Raw genomic sequence first — 22211 nt, forward strand, 5'->3', positions numbered from 1 at the left:
TTTGTGTCAGACTTCTGTCACTTAGCATTACGTTTTCATCCATGTTGCACATTTTTAAGGGGAATTTGTGTTTTTCTTTCTGTGGAATGTCTGTTTTGAACTCTTTAAATATACTAGAGATTAGCTCTTTGCATATAAAAGAATTACTGAAACCTCTTTCCCCAGTTCATTGTTTTCCAGTATTGTTTAAATTGTTTTTTCTTTTATCCGTGGAGACACTTTTTATTTTTTTGTACTCAGAGTCATCTTTTCTTCCCATGTCCAGAGTTAACAGATATCAACTACGTTTTATTCGAATACTTTAAAAAATCCATCTTGGCCCCACTGATTTGAGGGGCCACTTTCATTAGTGGCTTTTCAGCAAAAGAGTAACACATCCATTTTAGAGAGAGAATTCTAGTGGAGATACAGGAAAAAGGCTAAAGAAAGGAGAAGGTAGAGTGAGTATTCATTTATATCCTTTCAAGCTTTTTTAATTTCTTCTTCTAGGGTTTTGTAATGCATAAATTTTGTTTGTTTTCACAGTATTGGGATAATATTGTTCTGAGTCCTGTATTTCCAGTTAATACATCAGGGACATTTTTATTGAACAGATATTTATTGCGAGGGACTTTCCCGGTGGCGCAGTGGTAAAGAATCTGCCTACCAATGCAGGAGACTTAAGAGACATGAATTCAATCCCTGGGTAACCCTGGGTCAGGAAGATCCCCTGGAGTAGGAAATGGCAACCCACTCCAGTATTCTTATCTGGAAAATTCCATGGATAGAGGAGCCTGGCGGGCTACAGTCCATGGGGTCACAGAGTCGGACATGACTTAGCAAACACAACTTAGTGACTAAGCACAATTTATTGAAAACCTACTACCTTTTTGTCAGGCTGTGGGGTTTTAGGTATTGGGGATAAAAGAACAAAAGCCTGCCTTCAAGGAGTTTACCTTCTATAAACAAATTGTAAAATAGAAATTATGTGAGGGGTAAGTGCTATAAAAAAAAATTAAAGGGCTGGAGAATGAGAGATGTTATTTTAGAGGAAAGTGGCCTGAGGAAAGTCATTAGGGAGATGACTTTTGGGCTGACTTGAATGAAGTGAGAGTGTGTTCTGCTAATATCTATGAAATTAAATATTTCAAAGCAGTGAAAATAACACGTACAGTAATCTTGAGGCAAAAGTATGGCACGACTGGTATGAACAGGGGATTGCGAGGATGTAGGTATTCCCTATTCAGAGTGAGTCAGAGCGAGAGCAGAGGGTGAAGAGACCAGAAGTGTCCTAACAGCTTTGTGATAAGGGATTCTCCAGGCAAACACACTGGAGTGGGTTGCCATTTCCTTCTGCAGTGCGTGAAAGTGAAGTTGCTCAGTCCTGTCTGACTCTTCACGACCCCATGGACTGTAGCCTATCAGGCTCCTCCATCCATGGGATTTCCCAGGCAAGAGTACTGGAGTGAGGTGCCGTTGCCTTCTCCGAAGAGGATAAGCTAGGGGACCAATTAGAAGACTCCTGCTTTTATAGTAATCTTGGCTAGAGATGAAGGTGACTTGGATCAGTATGATAGTGGTAGAGATTGAAAGAAGTGGTTGGACTGTGGATATATATTTTGAAGATACAACTGACAAGATTTGCTGATAGCTTGGCTATGGAGTGAGAAAAAAGAGTGAGGTTGTCTTGAAAATTTTGGCCTTAAAAACGTCATGAATGACAGAACTACTTACTGAGTTTGGGAAAACTGCAGACAGAATAAGAGTAACTCTTTGGAGGAGAGGAGGATTGGTTTGGGGTATGTTAAATTTCAGGTGCCTATTAGACATCCAAGAGAGGATGTAGAGCAGCAGTTGAATTTAAAGTCTGAAATTCCAGGGTGATGTTGGGGCAAGTGGGACATCGTTTACAGCTTGAGTTCTGGTGAAGGAAACAACAAAGAGTGCTGAAAAGGATGGGCTAAGATAGAACAAAAATCAGGATATGTATTTAGAAGTTTGGAAAGGAGAAGTGAGACAGAAATAGAAACTGAAAAATAATAGCCAGGAGAGTTTGATTATCAGGCTGGCCAGTGCCTCCCTGCACCCCACTATAGGCAACTGCTGATGTGCTTTATGTCATTGTAGATTAGTTTGCGTTTTCTAGGATTTTTATAAATGGAATCATACAGTGTGTTCTTTTTTTTTGCCTGACTTTGAGATTCATCCATGTTACACATATCAGTAGTTTATTGCTGAGTAGTATTCCATTGTATGAATATACCACAATTAGTTTATTCATCAACCTGATGATGGACATTTGTGTTGTTTCCAGTTTTTGACTATTACAGATAAAATTGTTGTGAACATTTATGTTCAAGTCCTTTTATAGACATGGGGTTTTACTTCTTGCCTAGGATCAGACTGGCTGGATCATATAGTTGATATATGTTTGCATGTGTATGCTAAGTCGATTCAGTCATGTCCGACTCTTTGCAACCCTATGGACTACAGCCCACCAGGCTCCTCTGTCCATGGATTTTTCCAGGCAAGAATACTGGAGTGGGTTGCCATGCCCTCCTCCAGGGGATCTTCCCCACCCAGGGACTGAACCTGTGTCTCTTATGTCTCTTGAATTGACAGGCAGTTCTTTATAGCAAGCTCCACTGCCAGACTGTTTTGCAAAGTGACCAGTGTTTAGAGTACCAGCTTCTCCACATCCTCACCAGCACTAGGTAGTCATTCCTACCCAGTGAATGTCTTTTTTTTTTTTTTTCTTTTTTCTTTTCAGAATCTCAGGGATCTCCTCCCATAGTCATTCTTTTTAATTTTAGCCATTGTGTTCTGTTTGTCCACTCTATTTATGTGTTTTCTTTTTTCCATTTTCCTATAGTTACTTGAACGTTCTTTAGAATTCTGGTTTGATTTATTTGCAGTATTTTTGAGCACATCTGAGTACATGTATATCTCCCCTTTAACAACTCTAATCACTCCTGGACCGAATTACCAACTTCTCTAGCCCCTATTCTCAATGTCCAAAGAAGTTATCTTTCTTAGTGAAATCATTATTTTTCTTTTCCAACTGCCAAGAAACCTTGAAGTTCTTTTGGGGCTTTTTATTTTATTGTTTTTGGGGGGGTCGTTTTGTTTTTTTAATTTGCAGTTCATTCTGTGTATAAGATCTTAAACTCTGAAATTTCCCCCTTGATCTTTCTGAGTTTACTTTATTATTTAGTCTAATTCTGATCCCGATGATTGAGATAAGGTGCCCTCGTCCATGTTCACATGGGACCTGTACTTTGTTCCAACTCACCTGTAATGTAATTCTTAACTAGTGGTTAAAAGCCCAGAATCTGAAGTAAGACTGACTTCAGATTCTAGCTTCACCTCTTAATAACTGGGTGATCTTGGGGAAATTTTAAAACCTTTCTGGGCCTCATTTCTTCATTGTTAAATAGACCTGATCATATAATCTACCTCCAGAGATAATCCAAATAATGAGCTTTTACATTTGGTCTCCAAAGAGGCTTTTAGTTTACAGAAAAAGGCAGTAAACTTTGACTTGATCCTGTTTAGGATATAGCTGATAGGAAACTCTTCAAATATAAATAATTTGGGAGGGGATTACATAATTTATTACCATGTTGATACCAAGTAATTTTTAAAATTCTCTTTTCTAGTGTAAGACAATGTAGATTTGAAAGTTTATTTGGAAAACAGACTAAAAATAGCACGTTTGATTTCTGTCCAGTACATTTTATGTAAGCAAACATAATTTTCTTCAGTATGTGTTGTGTTGTGGGGTGGGGATAGAATCAAGAATACTTTTGAATTATGGGCTACCAAGAATTTTTCAGATTATTTAAAAAGCTATCCTAGAAAGAATATTTATTTAACAGATTGACTATATAAAGTAGTAAATTTTGGAGGAAAACAAATATATTTATACTAAATGTCAAATGCAGAATACATTCTGCAGATAAATGGGCAAAAGGATAGGAATAGTTCATGAAGAAGGAGGACTATAGGGGGAATGTATCCTGCTGTATTAAAAACATACAAATTGAGATATTTTTGAAATTCCATTTTGCATCTGGCAGAGTAGCATAACAGACAGTGCTGATGGGGTTGAGGTAAAATTGTACTTCATTGCCAGGCGTTGTAAATTGCTAGAACCTTTTTAGAAACTCAAATGACTGTACAGGGCAAGAACCATGCAGGTGTACATTTCTTATGTCCTAATTCTACTACTTTCTAGTTTTGTCTATAGATAAATTCAGCCAAAGCATAAAGGATATATTCAAGAAGATATTAAGTGTCAAAATACATATAAATCTGTTGGCTTTCCTAGTTGGCAAAAAGCATTTAGTTGTTCAGCATCCCTCCCCCCATCCCCACCACCACTCATCACACATTCCCATGTCACTTTCCATTCATAGATAGAATATGGAAATGATTTTTATTTTTTCATGAAAGCCATTCACAGTTAATTGCACACTCTGACTTCTTACTCTTTAACCAAGTTTGTATGCTGAAGCAGGGATGCCAAAGAAGACCGTGTTCTGCCTGTTGTTGTTGTTGTTCAGTTGCTAAGCTGTGTCCTGCTCTTTGCGACCCCATGGACTGTAGCCCTGCTGGGCTCCTCTGTCCAAGGCATTTCCCAGGCAAGAATATTGGAGTGGGTCACTGTTTCCTTCTCCAGGGGATCTTCCTGGGTCAAGGATCGAATATGCGTCTCCTGCATTGGCAGGCAGATTCTTTACTCCTGAGCCACCAGGGAAACCCTGTTGTTTTGTCTGTTAGAAGAGCAAAAAAGCAGTAATGAGAAAAGGGAGTTTTAGTGGTGCAACAACATAGACCACACTTGGCAGTGACACAGTTTTGCTTAGAAATGTCAATTCCAGAACCCACAATTCTACTAGTTGACTTTTTTCTCCCCTTTCACTCCCTCCCACTTTCCCTTTCTACCCTTCCCCACAAATTTGAGTAGTGTACTCTGATATTTAAGCCTTTCTTTTAATGCTTACAAGGAGAGGAAAGGGATTTGGAAAAGGAAAGGGTATCGAAGGAAAAACCCACTGACAGCTCAGTAGATCCAAAGAGTGGTGATGCTGCCATTTGGTTAGGAAGCCTGTGGTTACGTTAGAAAGAAAACCACCCATCATCCGTTTTATGAGATGCTGAAGTTACAGTACTGTACACTTCATTTATACTCAAGGTTTGGGGATAGGGTGCTGTGGCCCTTATAAAACCTTTGGAAAACCAGGCTTTTAAGCGTTCAGCATTGTATAGGCCTGCAGCTTAACCAGTATGAATGTGTGTTTCTAGTTGTGTTTAAATGACTGCTTTATTATACAGGCTTTGAAGGATTTGCCATTGATCCCCTCCCCCCAAAAAAGTTAAGATTATTGTATGAGATACTGAACTGTTGAGAAATTATTTCATATCAATAATTGTTAAAAAGATACCCATTTGTTTTTGGTACAGATGGAAGTGTAGAGAATGAGTTTTCTAACTAACCAATGATTGTACCTTCATGATTTGGCTTATTGGAACAAATAAAATTTCAGGCTCTAAGGGAAATGCTTTAGATATGGCATTTTGGAAAAATGTGAGTCTAGACCTGTGGATGTGATTCATTATGGAAACCTGGCTTACATCACCATTTAAAGATTGCTTATTATTTACTTTTGTTTTGGTTTTATAACTTGGGTATAGAGTGAGAGGAGAACTGTTGAGCTCAGTTGGACATCAGTGCTGGAAACGAGAGTTGTACTTGAAGTCCTGTGGTGAAATACTTGTGTGACTGGATTCTTCTGTATGTAAATCTTGATACTTTCACGTTATGTCGATGCCTCTGAACTTTTTTCTTCTTCATTGACCTTTTGGGAATTGTTTTGGGATTTTTTCATATATCTTACCAAAATATTTTTTATTATTTTGAACATATAATAACTTTGAACATTCAGGGTTTGTTTTACATTTTATTTATTAAATGATAGCAAATGAGGATGATTCATGACCATAGCTCTCCCAGAGTGGGCAGAACTTGACAATGAGAAGTAATTTGTCCTGTGTATATACACTAGTAATCACAGTACAGGTGCAGATGTTTTCTTTCTCTGAGCAGTCAAGCCTGTGAATCACCTCCTGTGGATATGGGTGTCCCAGGCACAGGGAGCCAGCTGTTGGGTGTTGTAAATAAACAGCTTGCTCCTAGTTGGCTGCTCCAGAGAAGAGGGCAGGAATAGAGCACGCGGGATGAAGATTTTCTCAATGCCTATAATGACCCAGCTTAAATTCATTGAGATTTTCTGCTGTGGCTTTTTCTTATAGATGCCAGAGTTCATCTGTTTCAGATTTTCACAAATGATTCATCTTCCTGTCATATTTTCTTAGACTACAGTGAGTAAAGCATCTTCAAGTCACTTTTAGGTATTTTCTCCTACCATGATGTATTGGAGAAGAGAACAGTGATATTCAAGCTCAGTCCTGTTTCCATCTCATGCTGATTGATGCCTGTGGTACATGGAATTGATTGATTCCTGTGGTACTGTACCACTGTTTCTCCCTGAAAATGGCATTCTGGTGATTTACTGTTTTCTGTGGGAGAAAACTTATGGCCTTCTCTTCTGTTTCTCTTCCAGAGAAAATCTGGAAAAGTTGTAAACAAAGCATCATTTCTCTAAGAAAATTTTGGATAGCAGAAATTCTGGATAACAGGTAAAAAGAGTATTTAAATTTCTTTGATGATGCTGATAATCAACTGTAATCTGCAGAAGTAAACCAAGAGAGGAAAGAGGAGAAGAGCTAGGTGTGCTTTGTGTCAGGGGTTGAATTAGGGACTTTACATATATTATCTTGTTTAGATGGTTTTTACCAAGATTTTGAACATAGATCTAAGAATCTCAGAATAAAACTATTGTTTGAAATGCTGTTTTAAGTCAATTAACCTATTGATTGGATTTTCTGTCTGCAGGCATTTTTTAACATCAACCATAAATTAAATACAGAATCTGCTATGTGATGCACCCTAGCTAAGGCTTCTGAGTTTCTGTCTTTTATTCTAGTTCTTGATCTTTGCCGGTTATTAATATTTGCAGTGATACCATCTCCTTAATTCTTTTTAATACTTTGTTACCAGATCCAGTATTTAAGTTTGCTAATAAGGTACCTCTTCACAGTGGAGTCCAGCCCAGGCGTCCCCATCGTGTTCTCAGTGGCAGTCTTACTGTGGCTGAACAGGTGTACCTTTGTCCTCTTCCCTCTATCTCACAAAATTCAGAAAGTCTAAGAAATAACACTATATGTAAAACATCCAGTATAAGTATATTAATTCTTAAATATACATTTAAGAATTGTATCTCAAATGACAGCTACAATTTTACCTTTTAAACTAGAGAAGACATGAAAAGAAATCAGACTTCCCTAAGACCCTGTCAGCATAAACCAGTGCTCACAGACTGAGGTGAACGGCTTTTCCTGATGGTGGTGTGGTGCGTGAGGCGCTGTTTATTCTGTCATCTAGTATGAGCCTTGAAGTTAGATTTCACGTATGTAGAAAAGTAGTTTCTAAAGATCAATAAAAAAGGTAAGATTTTAATATTTGCTGATCTTCCTTTGGTCTTTTTCATTTTTGTCAGGGCGGACCAGTTTAGTCACCATGAGTTGGAGCTTCCTCACTCGCCTACTAGAGGAGATCCACAACCACTCCACATTTGTAGGGAAGATCTGGCTCACGGTATTGATTGTCTTCCGGATCGTCCTTACAGCCGTAGGAGGAGAATCCATCTATTACGACGAGCAAAGCAAATTTGTGTGCAACACAGAGCAGCCAGGCTGCGAGAACGTCTGCTATGACGCCTTTGCACCCCTGTCTCATGTGCGCTTCTGGGTGTTCCAGATCATCCTGGTGGCCACCCCCTCGGTCATGTACCTGGGCTATGCCATTCATAAGATTGCCAAGATGGAGCATGGCGACGCAGACAAGAAGGCCGCTCGCAGCAAGCCCTACGCGATGCGCTGGAAACAGCACCGGGCTCTGGAAGAAACGGAAGAGGACCATGAAGAGGATCCCATGATGTATCCAGAAATGGAATTAGAAAGTGAGAAAGAAAATAAAGATCAGAACCAATCTAAACCTAAGCATGATGGCCGGCGGCGGATCCGGGAGGATGGGCTCATGAAGATCTATGTGCTGCAGCTGCTGGCAAGGACCGTGTTCGAGGTGGGTTTCTTGGTTGGGCAGTATTTCCTGTACGGCTTCCAAGTCCACCCATTTTATGTGTGCAGCAGACTCCCTTGCCCTCATAAGATAGACTGCTTTATTTCTAGACCCACTGAAAAGACCATCTTTCTTCTGATAATGTATGGTGTTACAGGCCTTTGCCTATTGCTTAACATTTGGGAGATGCTTCATTTAGGATTTGGGACAATTCGAGACTCACTAAACAGTAAAAGGAGGGAACTGGAAGATCCGGGTGCTTATAATTATCCTTTCACTTGGAATACGCCATCTGCTCCCCCTGGCTATAACATTGCCGTCAAACCAGATCAAATCCAGTACACCGAACTGTCCAACGCTAAGATTGCCTACAAGCAAAACAAGGCCAACATCGCCCAGGAACAGCAGTACGGCAGCCATGAGGACAACCTCCCACCCGACCTGGAGACTCTGCAGAGGGAAATCAGAATGGCTCAGGAACGCCTGGATCTGGCCATCCAGGCCTACAATCACCAAAACAACCCCCACAGTTCCCGGGAAAAAAAAGCCAAAGTGGGGTCCAAAGCTGGGTCCAACAAAAGCAGTGCTAGTAGCAAATCAGGGGATGGGAAGACCTCCGTCTGGATTTAATCTTGGCTGGGCTTAAAGCTTGCGCTTTCATAGTTCATGGTAAGCAGCGGCTCACTGAATAATGACTTCCGTTGAGTAAACATTTGGCTCTGCTTATCTTCAGGGATGCTGTTGGCTCATGATCCAAGCTCAGGGGACTCTGAAGGTGGGGCTGGGACAAGGGGGAGAGAACAGGAAACACAGCGTTCCTGGATATGAGTTCCGGCAATAATACAGTTGCAGAACTTTACATTTGTGTCTTCCAGATCTGGAAAAGAACAGATATATTTAAATCATTCTTGTTGAACGGTTTTTGTATGTACAGTATTATGGTACTTTTTTTTTTTTAGTATGAGAACTTTTTTTTGTATTTGTACATTGGACCACTGTAGTTATACTTTTATATTAAAGGGGGAAAAAATCCTTAAGGTAATGCCTATTAGGCTAGTGTTATTACTTTGTTCAGCAAACTCTACCCGGGGTTTAAAGTTTTAATAGATGCTATACACCTAATAAAAAGTGCCTCTCATGTTACAGGGATGATTTCAGATATGTGAGGAGCTGAAGGGGGATGAGTCAGTTCTTAGCCTCAGAGAGGAAGTCCATGGTAGAAGGAGATCTCTCTCTGACTTGAGAAATCTTTGAATCTTATTCATATGCCCAGAGTTGTATCTAGTCTTTGAAAAGCTATTTTTGTTTCAAGTGATTCACTGCAGGAGTCCTTTAAATACCAAGCCTTGCTTTGATGGTGTGTATGTAACGTCAGTTGTTTCGAAAGTCTGATGCACAAAGGTGTCCTCAACCAGTAGCAGCGTGGAGACGGTGGCTAGAACTGTTCTGAGATTCCTCTATCACCAAGCAAAGCCATGCCTAGAAAATAAGCCCTGATGTTTAGTTGTGGGCCTGTCTGATTTGCCTTAAATCTGAATCAAAAAACCTGCCTCTCTCTGGTTTCTTAAGATGCCAGTGATGAATATTTTCTTTATATGTTAACAATAAAAATACGAAAATTCCCTTCTAGGCTAAAAATTAATCAAAGCCATTTATACTACATGTGGCAGAAGGCCTAAATTCAACTTCCTTCTTATCATTTACCATGGAATTTTTATAATTTACCTACTTCTGCCAAAGTAGGTTTCTGCCCGGAAGACCAGTTCAGACCTGGGAGTCTATCTGTAAATAGTCTGAAAGAGAATTTCAGTATTTATTCACTATAGGCATATCTGTTTGTCAGTGACAAGCATTCATGTTCACATAACACTCATAATTTGCAGTAGTATTTAACTGCCATTTTCAACCTTCCGTTGGATAACTTTGTTCTCTCTGTCATGTTCACGTCATTTGTCTTACAGTTTAAGAGCTTCTGAGTAAGAGCTTGGTAAAGATTTAAAGGAAGGAGAGTTTGCTTCACTAGGGAGCATTTCATTTTGGACTTCTCACTCTTCTCTAACACAAAGTTAATTGCAAGCCACCTGTAACTTTGAAATTCCAAGAGTGGGTTTTGTTTTTTTGCTTTTAATTTTTAAGTGTCAGTTCTTTGTTATTTAGGAGGGTCTTAGAACAGCATCCTGTGTGTAGTTCTTTTTTCTTTGTTCTCCATTTCTCCCCTTCCCCAAAAAAAAATTCAGTTGAAAATTTAAGCTTATCTTCTAGCCATGCATTTACATTTATTTTGCTTTTTTTAATCTGTAAATTTTACCCAAGAGAAGCTCCTCAGGATCTCTAAACACTTGAGCAAAAGGTCAACTCCAGTGAGACTGAAGGGAAAATTTCAGAAAATGACTTATATGTGTATATATCCTGGATAATTACCAGATCTGCACAGTTTCCTTCAAACAAAGTGTTACTAAAGAATTTGAAGTAATTATTCAAAAACAGGCAAGATTTTAAATTCTTCAGGCTGGCTAAGATAAAGAACTACCAATAATTCTTATGTCAGTAGAACTTCATGCAGACTTCTGAACTGAAGGACAGAAAAAAATACACGTAGGTTCATGTTCATCTATTCAGAGCCTGAGGGAGAATAGAGTGGCTTTGCCATTGGGAGGGTTGGGAATTTGAATGATAGGAGAGGGACGGAGTCAAGCAGAAATGCCAGGCAGACATTCGGCGCCAGAGGCATCCACTTAGTTTCTACAGGCAGGGCCTCCGGTGTTTCATCTTGGCTTGTTCTGATGAGAATGTTATCTTTTGTGTCTGGATAATTCTTCAACTTCCTCAAGTACATAGAAAGATATTCTGGGTCACCTTCACATGTGTTCAAATCTATTTTTATTCTCTCACTAAAGTTCTAATTATGACATAGATTTCCCAACTCTGACTGCTTCCTTAGTCCATTTCTTTTAGCCTTTGAACATACAGATTTGCCAAAACCATTCTCACCTAATAACATGTCAATGGACCTACATTAAGAAAATGGCCCTTTCAATGTCTGGCTTAACCCACTGAGTGAATAAAAATATTGTTCCAGTTACTATTCTGGAACTTGCAAGTGTTTGTATAAACAGCATTTTTTTTTCCTATCAAAATCACATTCCTTTGAATTGCTATATAAGACATACTATGTCTTATGACATGCTTCTCCAAATAGTAGTTGAGTGCTTAGTCCTTCACATACTATAATCAGGATATGGTCAACAACATGTTTATATTCCTTAATATACCATCAGATTTATTCAGATGTGTGTCCTTTATAAAGCAAACAGGCTTTTTTTCCTTAGTTCAAATTTGAGGGATGAATTAGCATTTTTCTCTAAAGAAATGTTAATGTTCATTTTGTGGCTTCCTTTTGCTTTCTGCCTTAGTTTTGCTAGCTTCTATATTTGTTCATTTAAAACCACAGGCGTGTTATTTCATTAGAAGTCAGTTTTTCTGGGGGTTCTCCTTGACTAACATCTATAGAATTACTTTTGATAAAGATGAACTTTGTCATCTAAAATGGTTCTCACAGGTTAGAACTCCCACATATCTGTCTTTAAAAGGACACGTATGTCTTTGAAAAGAAAAATGTCATCATTAGGTACCTTAACTGTCATTTCTTTGTGGTATGAAACTAAGCAATTCCCTTTACTTTTCCAAGTTCCAGTAGCCACCTACCTCTCAGAAGTGTTATGGAGTAGTTAGAGAAAGCCTCTGGTGAAAAATATTAAAAGACCAACTGTTGGTCATTGTCTGAGCTTGAAGCTTCAAAAAAATCATTGAAAGAACTATATGATATAGTAAGAAGTCCTTCGGTGCTCTTTATCACAGGAATCAGTTGTTGAAAACGCTGAACTTGCTCTAGCAGCTTATTCCGAGAATGGACTTAAATGTTATTCCTATTAGTCATACCTATGGTTTACCCGTTAAGCTTATAAACGTCCAGGCTTTGTGTTTTCCATCTCATTTATGGGACTGTACACTTCTAAAAATAATACCTATAGTTGAGGATAAATTTTTGGCCAGGCAGTGTTTGGTAAAAGGCAAGTATGTTATACTTGAATCTACTTCAAGAAATGCCTTTTTATGAAGCAAAGGTCTTTCCTGACTGTGAAGTAAAGTACCTGAAGTCAGAGATACACAGTTGCTGGTCATTTTGCTTGGAAGGTTCCAGATATTGATTTTATCTTCATAAAATCATGTAATTTCATGAAGAGTCTTACCACCTAAAAATAATAAAGCTCCTGCACTTATACAGTGCTGAGTTTGGAAATAAAATTTCAACTCACCTATGTATCATAAATCTGTAATAATTCACAGTCACCATCAAATGTTAGAATCATTAGGTGGACTTGCATACTTGTCACTCATTCTGGCCATATATCATGGAGAGTTTAAAAGATTTTATTTGTTGTCTCTAATGCAGTTGTGTTGTTTTTAATAATGGTGTTGAGTTTGGTTCATGCACATTCCATGTTAAGAATCATACTTTTAAAAGAAGCAATCCGTGTATTCCAAAATGCAGGAGTCCAAACAGAAGAAAGCCCTACCCGTGTACAAAGTCTCTACAGAAATGAAAGAAGTAAGAGTTCTGCATTTCAGGCTTGGCTTGTTGAACCAGCAAAGACATTTGGCTATAATATGCTTCCAAGACCGGAAGTGTTTTTCTTCATTATACTCTCAATTGTGTTCTCTTCAGTAAATCTCTTACAGAAGTCTCTACCTCAGGCACTGTTAGATACGATTAGCGTATTGATACTGAAAAACTTAGCTAGGACTTCAAACTTTTAAAGGTAATTTAAATGTAAAATTCAACTGTTAACTAGCAATTTAACGTCATGTAATGTTCAGTTTGGATATTGTATGAACAACTAAGGAGTTACCCATTCTAGTGCCAAAGATTACTGGTTACTAATTTCATTCTGTACAGTTAATGTAAAACTTTACACAGTGGGGACAGACTCCTCTCAGGGCCTTGTCTCTAGGAAGATTTTTGTCGGTTCTGAATGTTTGTCATTTCCAAATACAGTTTAGAAGATTCATATGTGGTCTGTGCATCTTTTTCGAAACTTGAAAACTCACCTGCCAGGACGTGTCATTTTGAGGATTTTTACCCCACCTTTTGTATAACATAGTGCCTGAGAGCTTAATGGTTTACACAGGAAACCTGATATGGAAATCTCTTCCAGTACATTCACCTGTAAGTTGATCTCAGTGGGAATGCAGGAGCAGGAAATTTTCAAAGTAGAGGCCACCTCCTGATTTTTCATAGCTGTGTCGGAATTCCTCTGGGATTGCTGTGGCTGAAAGGGTTTGGCATGTTTGTGGCATCTCCATCTGGGGAGGGCAGATGACCTTGAGAGGGTGGGGGCAAGGGGGAACACGCACCTGGGAACAAATCCCATCTCTGGCTCCCCTTGGTTCTGGACTCCTGGAGAAGAGTGCCTTCTGAGAGGGATGCCTCTCACAGATGTAGACCACTCTTGGTGTGACTCATCCACTCGTTGAGAAGAGAGTGGTGTTGGGGAGGGTTGAGGAGAGGGTAGCCTTTACTGCAACAGTGCCCTCTGTTCCCCCAGACACAGAATCGCTGACAGACGGACAGAACGGGTCATGCATTGAGCGCACCCTCAGCAGCACAGATTGTAAACTGGTCAGCCAACCATATTTGGTCATAAACGTGTGAGCCATTTGAAAGCTGTTAGAGCTGCTAGTTTGGAAAGAGGTTTCTTCAGCAGATTTGCCATCAGAACAGAGACTAGTACCTGGAAACGGTGTTGCATCCAAGTTAAAATTGGTTTTCTTTGCCATGTAGAGTTTAAAATAGTTTTTCTAAGGTTTTGAGGGCTTATACCAGTCTTAACATGTAAGACTGTTTTAGGGTTGGAAGCATATTACCCAGGAGCTCAGAGCATACAGAGGTTGAGGCAGAACCGAGAACAGACCTGGGTCTGCACACTGATTGCCCAGTGGCTCCATCCAGCATCCTTTGGTCTTTTCCTGGAGAAGTGCAGAAGCCGCTGTTGGTGGGGCTGTCATGGTGGCTGGGGGTGGACCCTGCTTGGTGGACCTCGCTGTCTTCACAGCATTTTTTCCTAAATGTGACCCTTGGACCACCTATGAAGAAGTAACAGGGAATCCCTGTTCAGATGTTGGTTCCTTGGACCCATCTCAGGCTCAAATAGTCAGAATTTAAAATTTTTCCAGGTGACTTTTTTTAAGAATCTTTTATTAAGGTATAATTTACACAATGTAAAATTCATCCCTTGAGCATGTAGTTACAGATGCGTGCATTGAGTAAGCTACTACTGGAAGATACAGAAGTTACATTTTCCAAAATTCTTTATAGGTGATTCTTACGTATATTAAGGTGTGAGAACCACTTATCTTAGGAAAACAATATAAACATGAAGTGTGTGCCAGAATAAAAGGGAGAAGGGGATTGATTTGAGTGATCACTGTTCAAAGAGGTTTAAACCAGACAGACTACATGAATGTCATCTTGTGTCAGCTCAGAATGATGGCTGTCTGGAGTGGAGGACTGGAGATGACTCAGAGACTGGAATCAGCTGAATAATCCATAAGTGATTTGGGAGAGGGGCAGGGGCTACCAGGAAGAATGCTATCTCCAGCTAGATGTTTAAGCATGTTTTCTCAATTTTTATTGGAGTGTAGTTGACTTACAATGTTTTGTTTCTGCTGTAGAGCAAAGTGAATCAGTTATATGTGTGTGTGTGTGTGTGTGTGTGTGTGTGTGTGTGTGTACTTTTTTTTTTTTTAAGATTCTTTTCCCATATAGGTCATTATAGAGAACTGAGAGGGCTTCTCAGGTGGCTGAGTGGTAAAGAATCCACTTGCCAGTTCAGGTGACATGAGTTTGATTCCTAAGTCAGGAAGATCCCCTGCAGAAGGAAACAGCAACCCACTTCAGTATTCTTGGCTGGGAAATCCCATAGACAGAGGAGCCGGATGGGCTACATTTCATGTGGTTGCCAAAGAGTCGGACATGACTTAGCAACTAAAACAAGAGTATTGAGAAGAGTTTTCTGTGCTGTACAGTAGGTCCTTGTTAGTTATCTATCTATATAGTGTAGTGTGTATATATCAATCCTAATCTCCCAGTTTAAACCCCTGGCAATGGCACCCCACTCCAGTACTCTTGCCTGGAAAATCCCATGGACGGAGGAGCCCGCTAGGCTGCAGTCCATGGGGTTGCTAGGAGTCGGACACGACTGAGCGACTTCCCTTTCACTTTCCACTTTTATGCATTGGAGAAGGAAATGGCAACCCACTCCAGTGTTCTTGCCTGGAGAATCCCAGGGACGGAGGAGCCTGGTGGGCTGCCGTCTATGGGGTCACAAAGAGTCGGACACGACTTACGTGACTTAGCAGCAGCAGCCACCTCCACAAAGCATAAGTTTTCAAAACATCTTCCGGTAGGCATTCCGGACTTGCACTTTATCACTATGACTAGACCCAGAGCCGTCCCACCTTGTATGTGAACAAGTTGGTACCACTGCTTCAGAGTTTCTCCACCCTACATTTTATGACTTCTTTGAGGAAAGTAGAAACAGGAAGTGACTCAGGTTGGAAAACAAGAGAGAAAAGAGATGATGGTGACAGGCATCTGCTGTCAGTTGGTTTTCTCTCCTGCCTTCTCAATTGCAAGGAAGTGCACAGCATTTCCTTGCTATGCCCTTGACATGCTGTGCCTACTTTCACTGAGATTTGGGGATTGTGAAAAAAGCCCATGGAAGCCCACTGCTAGAGCCTCGAGGAAAAGCTGACCGGATTTGCTCTTTACCCTTGGCCGAAGCTTCCACAAGTAGCCTTGTCTGCTCTGCGGGGCCATCACGCAGGGTATGGCTGGCTGACAGCCTTAAACTCCAGGCAAGGAAGAGCCAAGCAACTGTTCATAACCGATTTCAGTGCATAGCCAGTGACCTGAATGGGACCTGACCATGGGGAAAAATGATACAGAACTAGATTGCTTTTTTCAATTTTATTTTTAGTTTGTGTAGTCAGTCTGGTGAAAGTGAAATTTTATCTTTGCTCTGGAAACACTGAAAAACACTGACGGGGAGTTCCTTCGGCCTGGCCCATTTTCCGGAAAGCGTGTTGCAGCTGTGGCTTCTGCCCAGTGGGCAGGTTTGATCCTGGACGCAGGTGCTGCTGAGAGCGAGGACAGGCCTCCGCCTCGGACTGCAGAACCCTCTGCACAAGGATTGGGACTCCTTAAGACACTTTTAATGCCAAAAGCCATGGAAACAGGGTGAATGTGAATTGTCAAAGAATTGTACTCCACATTCAGATGGGAAAATAATCACAGACAAGGGAGCTATAGCCTTTGAACCAGCTGTAATTACAGACCAACTTGTGTTGAGTTCCAGTGATCTGCTTTGGGGTCTCGTTGACCCAGAAGAGACAGAGTGTGGAGTGGGGGCTGCTTTTCCTTTATGTTAATTGACCCTAGGCAGTGAGCAGCCGCTCAAGCCAGCTCTTTGAGTTTTCAGCTATGATCCCAGGAAATAGCTGCAGGAAAGAAGGGTAGAGCATTTAGCATAGACCCAAGCTAAGGGCATGGAGGGGTGGGGGAGCAGGGCAGGGGGAGGGCCGGTTGTGTGGTAAGGAGAATGCCCGCCATAGCACAGCTGGGTACTCCCAGAGAAGGTCGGTGTAGATTGACCTGGAATAGATGTCCTGGAGCCCATCAACCTTGATTTAGGATTGCCAGATAAAACACAGATGCCTGATTCCATTTGAATTTCAGGTCAATAGTATATTTTACATGGGACATGCTGATATTTTAAAAATTGTTGTTTATCTGAAATTCAAATGTAACTGAATGTTCTGTATTTTTATTTGCTAAAACTGGCAAACCTACCTTGATGCAACTCAGACATGATGACAGAGGATGGAGAGGTTTCCCTGGTGGTCCAGTAGCTAAGAGTCCGAGCTCCCAAGGCAGGGAGCCCAGGTTCAACCTCTGGTCAGGGAACTAGATCCCACATGCTGCAGCTAAAGACACTGTGTGCCAAAACTAAGACTCGGTGCAGCCAAATAAACATGGGAAAAAAATAGAGGATGGAAAAGACTTTAGTCAACTCTTAGAAAAACTGAGCAAAAGCCATATGCTAAGTCTGAGCCACTTCATATGGAGAGTAAGAAACAACCGATGAGGAGTGCTTTTTGGTCTTCCATCTTTATAGCAGTTCTCTTGATACAAACCATTTGGGGGATTTATGATTTTATTAGTAACAATTTAATAACCATGTCAACCCAAGCTCAGGCCATCAACCATCCACCTTTAAACACACACGCACACACTATTAATCTATCAATCCCACGTGTGAGTATATACCCAAGAATTGAAAGCAGAATCGAAGAGATGTTTACACACCAGTGTAACTTGCAACATTTTTCACAATAGTCAGGAAATGAAAACAATTCAAATGTCCATCAACAGGTAAGTGGATAAAGAAAATATGGTACATATATATCATGGACTAGTTCAGCCTTGAAAAAGGAAAAGATCCTGTCACACGGTTGAGCCTTGAGGACAACATGCTAAATGAAATAAGCCTGTCACAAAATGACAAATACTGTATGAGTCCACTTACATGAGCGATTTACAGTACTCAACATCAGGGAAACAAAGTAGAATAGTGATTGCCAGGGGGCTGGGAAATGTTGAGAATCCGAGATAAAAAAGTTGCACAGACGTGTCACATGATGTGAATGTAGCCATCACCACTGAACTGTACACTTCAAAATCACTGAAGGTAAATTTTACATGATATGTTTTGCAACTACCACAATTAAAAAAGGATAAACCTACTGAATAAAATCATAAAAGAATTTTGACCAATATACTAAAGGATCTAAAAAAGTAAAATGTGGAGACTTCCCTGGTGATCCAGTGGCTAAGACTTCACGTTCCCAATGCAGGGAGCCTGGATTCGATCTCCAGTCAAGGAACTAAATCCCGCGTGCTGCAATGAAGACCTGGTGCAGCCAAGTAAATATATATATATATATATTTTAAGTAAAATGCTCCCTCATATCCTATTCACATTCCTCAGAGATAATCACTGTTTAGCATTTCCTTCCAGAAATGTTTTTGCACATACAGGCATATACATATGCCTATTCTTTGTTTCAGTTCAGTTCAGTCTTAGCAAACCATTTATTCAACAGAATTACAATTGTCTTTATTAATAGACTACCGGACCTCAAATCTAAAATTGGTGGCACCAAAATTAGAGAACTTAAATTTAATTAATTGTCTGGAAAGGGAACACTTTGAAATTTAACAGGAACATCTGCTAGTGTACATGAATTAATCTTCCATGAAGATGATAACTTATGTACTATAATACAGACTTTGAAATGAAAGAGCTCTAAAGATTTTTTAAGCTCTTAAAATTAACTTTATGGAGCATAATTAACAGACAATAAATGTGCCTGTTTTCAATGACTTGTGTCTTTTTTTTTTTAACACAAACACCATTGCCTGGTGTTTTTTGGTTATTCTGGGTTTTTAAAAAATATGTGTTTATTTATTTGTCTGCACTGGGTCTTAGTTGTGGCATGTGAGATCTAGTTCCCCAGCCAGGGATCAAACCTGGGCCCCCAGCATTGGGAGTGTGGAGTCAGCCACTGGACCACCAGGGAAGTCCATGGTTACTCTGTTTTAATGACATTTTTCCCGATTATAAAAGTGTATTTACACATTCCTTATAAAAAACTTGGAAAATTAGAAATAGAGAAAATGAAAAACATTGATTGTTGCCTGTCCCTAAAAAACCATTATCATTGTCTTTCTTCAAAAGTACGCAGGCACTTATTCATCTTGAAACACAGAAAAGTATGAACAGTCTATAGCTTCCACACTTAGATTTTCCTTGCTGGTATTTAAAAACGGATATACATGCTTGTGGGCTTTCCTGGTAGCTCAGTTGGTAAAGAATCCACCTGCAATGCAGGAGACCCTGGTTCAATTCCTGAGTTGGGAAGATCCCCTGGAGAAGGGATAGGCTGCCCACTCCAGTATTTTGGGGCTTCCCTGGTGGCTTAGTCAGTAAAGAATCCGCCTGCAATGTGGGAGACCTGGGTTTGATCCCTGGGTTGGGAAGATCCCCTGGATATCCACTCCAGTATCCTTGCCTGAAGAATCCCCATGAACAGAGGAGCCTGGTGGGCTGCAGTCCATGGGGTCGTAAAGAGTCAGACATGACTGAGTGACTAAGCACAACATACATGCATGTGTCTTAAAAAGTCAAAGTACTAAAACATGTTAAGTGGATGAAGAGTAAATATCCCTTTCTCAAGTTTTTCTTCCTGGGTGTAACAGCTGGCCCTTTTTTGTGAAACTACCACTGGTTCTCCTGTGCATATGTCAGCTTACATATGAGGTGTCACCCTACAGACAACCTCCACGTCTTATTTTTTCACTTCCTACATCTTGGAGCACTTTGCACATCATTTGTAGACCTGCTTTGGTGTTCTAATGACCACTCTACTCGGCACAACCATGGATGGATGCCTTCAGCTTCCTACTTTCTGCTCCTGGCAACCCTCAGCACTGTGTTCTCTCCACAGGAGAGATCACTTCCCAGAAGTGAATTTGTAGTGCTTACCAAAACAGAGGACCATGCAGGTGCTTGATGGGGAGGGCGGAGTGTCTTCAGCTGTCTCTCCAAGTGTAATGCCTTAACGTCTTTGTGTAATACATTCTCTGAACAAGGACTGACATGTGGGTTTGGCCCCTTCCTAAAAACTAAAAGCTGTATTAAATTTAGCCCACGTCACTTTATCAGATTTAATGTCTACAGATTTGATTTGGCAGGATGAAGGCCAGTAAACATTCCTAGCGTGGTCTGCTCAGAGCACAGTTACTGCTTCTGTAGATGTGAGGTTTCCTCATCAAGGATGGGAATGGGCCCACTGCTTCCGCTCTCCCGGTCATGACACGCTAGAGTATTCTGTTCCTAGGCAACATGCTTTAGGAGGAACATGGGTAGGCTGAAGGGTGTCCAGAGGAGAGTAACAGGACAGGGCAGGAGCTGGGTCCCCATCCCTTCAAAGGACATTTCACGAATCCAAAAGGATCTTTAGCCTGAGGGAGAGAAGACTTACACTGGGGAAATAGCAGTGGTCTTCACAGTTAAAAGACTGTCCTGGGAATTCCCTGGCGCTCCAGTGGTTAGGACTCTGCACTTCTACTGCAGGGGGCACAGTTTCGATCCCTGGTCAGGGAACTAAGATCCCACAGATCTCATGGCAAAAAAAAAAAAAAAAAAAAAAAAAAAGACTGTCCTAGGAAGAGGACACTAGTCGGGAGAAACCAGAGAGAGGCTGAATGTGGTTTCAGTTTTTCTGGTAAATTTTCTCTAGGGTTTTGAGGTGGTATGTTTCCCATCGTTGTAGGAATTCACACAAAGGCTAAATTGGGGGTTGTACAGGAGGAATTGAGCAGGAATTTGGACAGATACTTTCTCAGGTCCCTCTCATCTCCACATTCTACAATTCTGTCTGAATAAACAGGATTTTAGTCTCCATCCCCTTTTCAACAACATTGATTGTTAGGGTTTGTTTCTTTTTTCCTCTGAAGCTCCTAGAAAGGCTGGAAAGTATTTTAGTAAGTAAACACTATAAATCTTTTGAAGTTTATGAATTGTTCAGAAAAGGGAAGAACCCACAGAAGTCCTTTGAAGCAAGTGGCTGGCTCTTGAAGCAGCAGGCCTGTCCTGGGCCTCAGGAATGACACAGGGTTATTGTGTTAGAGTCATGTGTTAAAGAGTCCTCACCTCCAAGGATGTGAGGTGGCCCCATATAAAAACTGTGGAAGATGCAAAAAGAGGGAAAATGAGACTCCCTGGGTGCCATCACAGAACTGTAGAAAACAGGACCTTTACATCAAAGTTAACAGGGACTTACTTCCCTGATGATCCAGTGGCTAAGACTTTCTGCTGGTAATGCAGGGGGACGGGGTTCGATCCTTGCCTGGGAGCTAGATCCCACATGCCACAACTAATGATGCAGCCAAATAAATAAAAATTTAAAAACCAAAAACAGTGACAAATGAATGTTACAGGCAACATAGTGAGTGAAAGTCATTCAGTCGTGTCCGACTCTTTGTGACCCCATAGACTATACAGTCCGTGGAATTCTCTAGGCCAGAATACTGGAGTGGGCAGCCTTTCCCTTTTCCAGGGGGATCTTCCCAACCCAGGGATTGAACCTACGTTTCCCTCATTGTGGGCAGATTCTTTACCAGCTGAGCTGCAAGGGAAGCCCAAGAATACTGGAGTGGGTAGCCTGTTCCTTCTCCAGCAGCTTTTCCCCACCCAGGAATCGAACTGGGGTCTCCTGCATTGCAGGCGGATTCTTTACCAACTGAGCTATCAAGGAAGCCCAACATACTGAAGGCATATCAGGGAAGGCAACATAGTGGGTTCAAGCGGATGTGTCCTCTAAGCCTGGGTTTCCATGTCTATCAGCGGGGGCTAAAATAGCCCTGCTGCATTTGGTGAGTGTGCATACCTGCTGAGATGCCACTCTGGTGCCTGGTCTACAGTAAACACCAACTAGGGGCTGTGAGCTCTCAGGCTTCATACGTGAGGGTGCTTGATGGGAAGATTGGTGTTTCCACCAATAAATCTGGAAAGGCTCAGAGGAAACCTGGTTGAGGGAGAGGCTGTGACATTGGGAATATAGTCCCAGTTCCTTCTTTACAGTAGCAAGTCAGTTATTCTTTGTGTTGTATGTTGGAAAAGAAATTTCCAGAATGAGCACATCCTGTGGGTTATGTCTCAAATGAAACCATTTTGCTTCCACACCCCAAAGATCACTCAAATTCCAGATTAAACTTCAGTTAAACAGGATAGTTGTGAGCTAATCTTAGCTTCCCTGGTGGCTCAGATGGTAAAGAACCTGCAATGCAGGAGACCTGGGTTTGATCCCTGGGTAGGGAAGATCTTTGGAGAAGGGAATGGGTACC

General features: G+C 40.9%; 1 protein-coding gene across 9 annotated transcripts in view; it reads left to right on the forward strand.

The window, feature by feature from the left end:
• GJC1 (gap junction protein gamma 1) overlaps nt 1–13251 on the forward strand; it is a 32734-nt gene extending 19483 nt beyond the window's left edge. For 8 of the 9 annotated variants that reach the window (XM_006045570.3, XM_006045567.3, XM_044938885.2 and 5 more), the window contains 2 exons: nt 6606–6681; nt 7602–13251. In XM_006045570.3, the coding sequence (XP_006045632.1) occupies nt 7622–8812 (1191 nt within the window). In that variant the 5' untranslated portion in view covers nt 6606–6681; nt 7602–7621 and the 3' untranslated portion in view covers nt 8813–13251. Of the gene's footprint in view, nt 1–6605; nt 6682–6739; nt 7512–7601 lie in introns of those variants that run through there. The other variant, XM_025279957.2, reaches the window with a different exon arrangement.
• Nucleotides 13252–22211: the final 8960 nt, after the last annotated feature.

Source organism: Bubalus bubalis, chromosome 3 (assembly GCF_019923935.1).
Source record: "Bubalus bubalis isolate 160015118507 breed Murrah chromosome 3, NDDB_SH_1, whole genome shotgun sequence".
NCBI classification, from domain to species: Eukaryota; Metazoa; Chordata; class Mammalia; order Artiodactyla; family Bovidae; genus Bubalus; species Bubalus bubalis.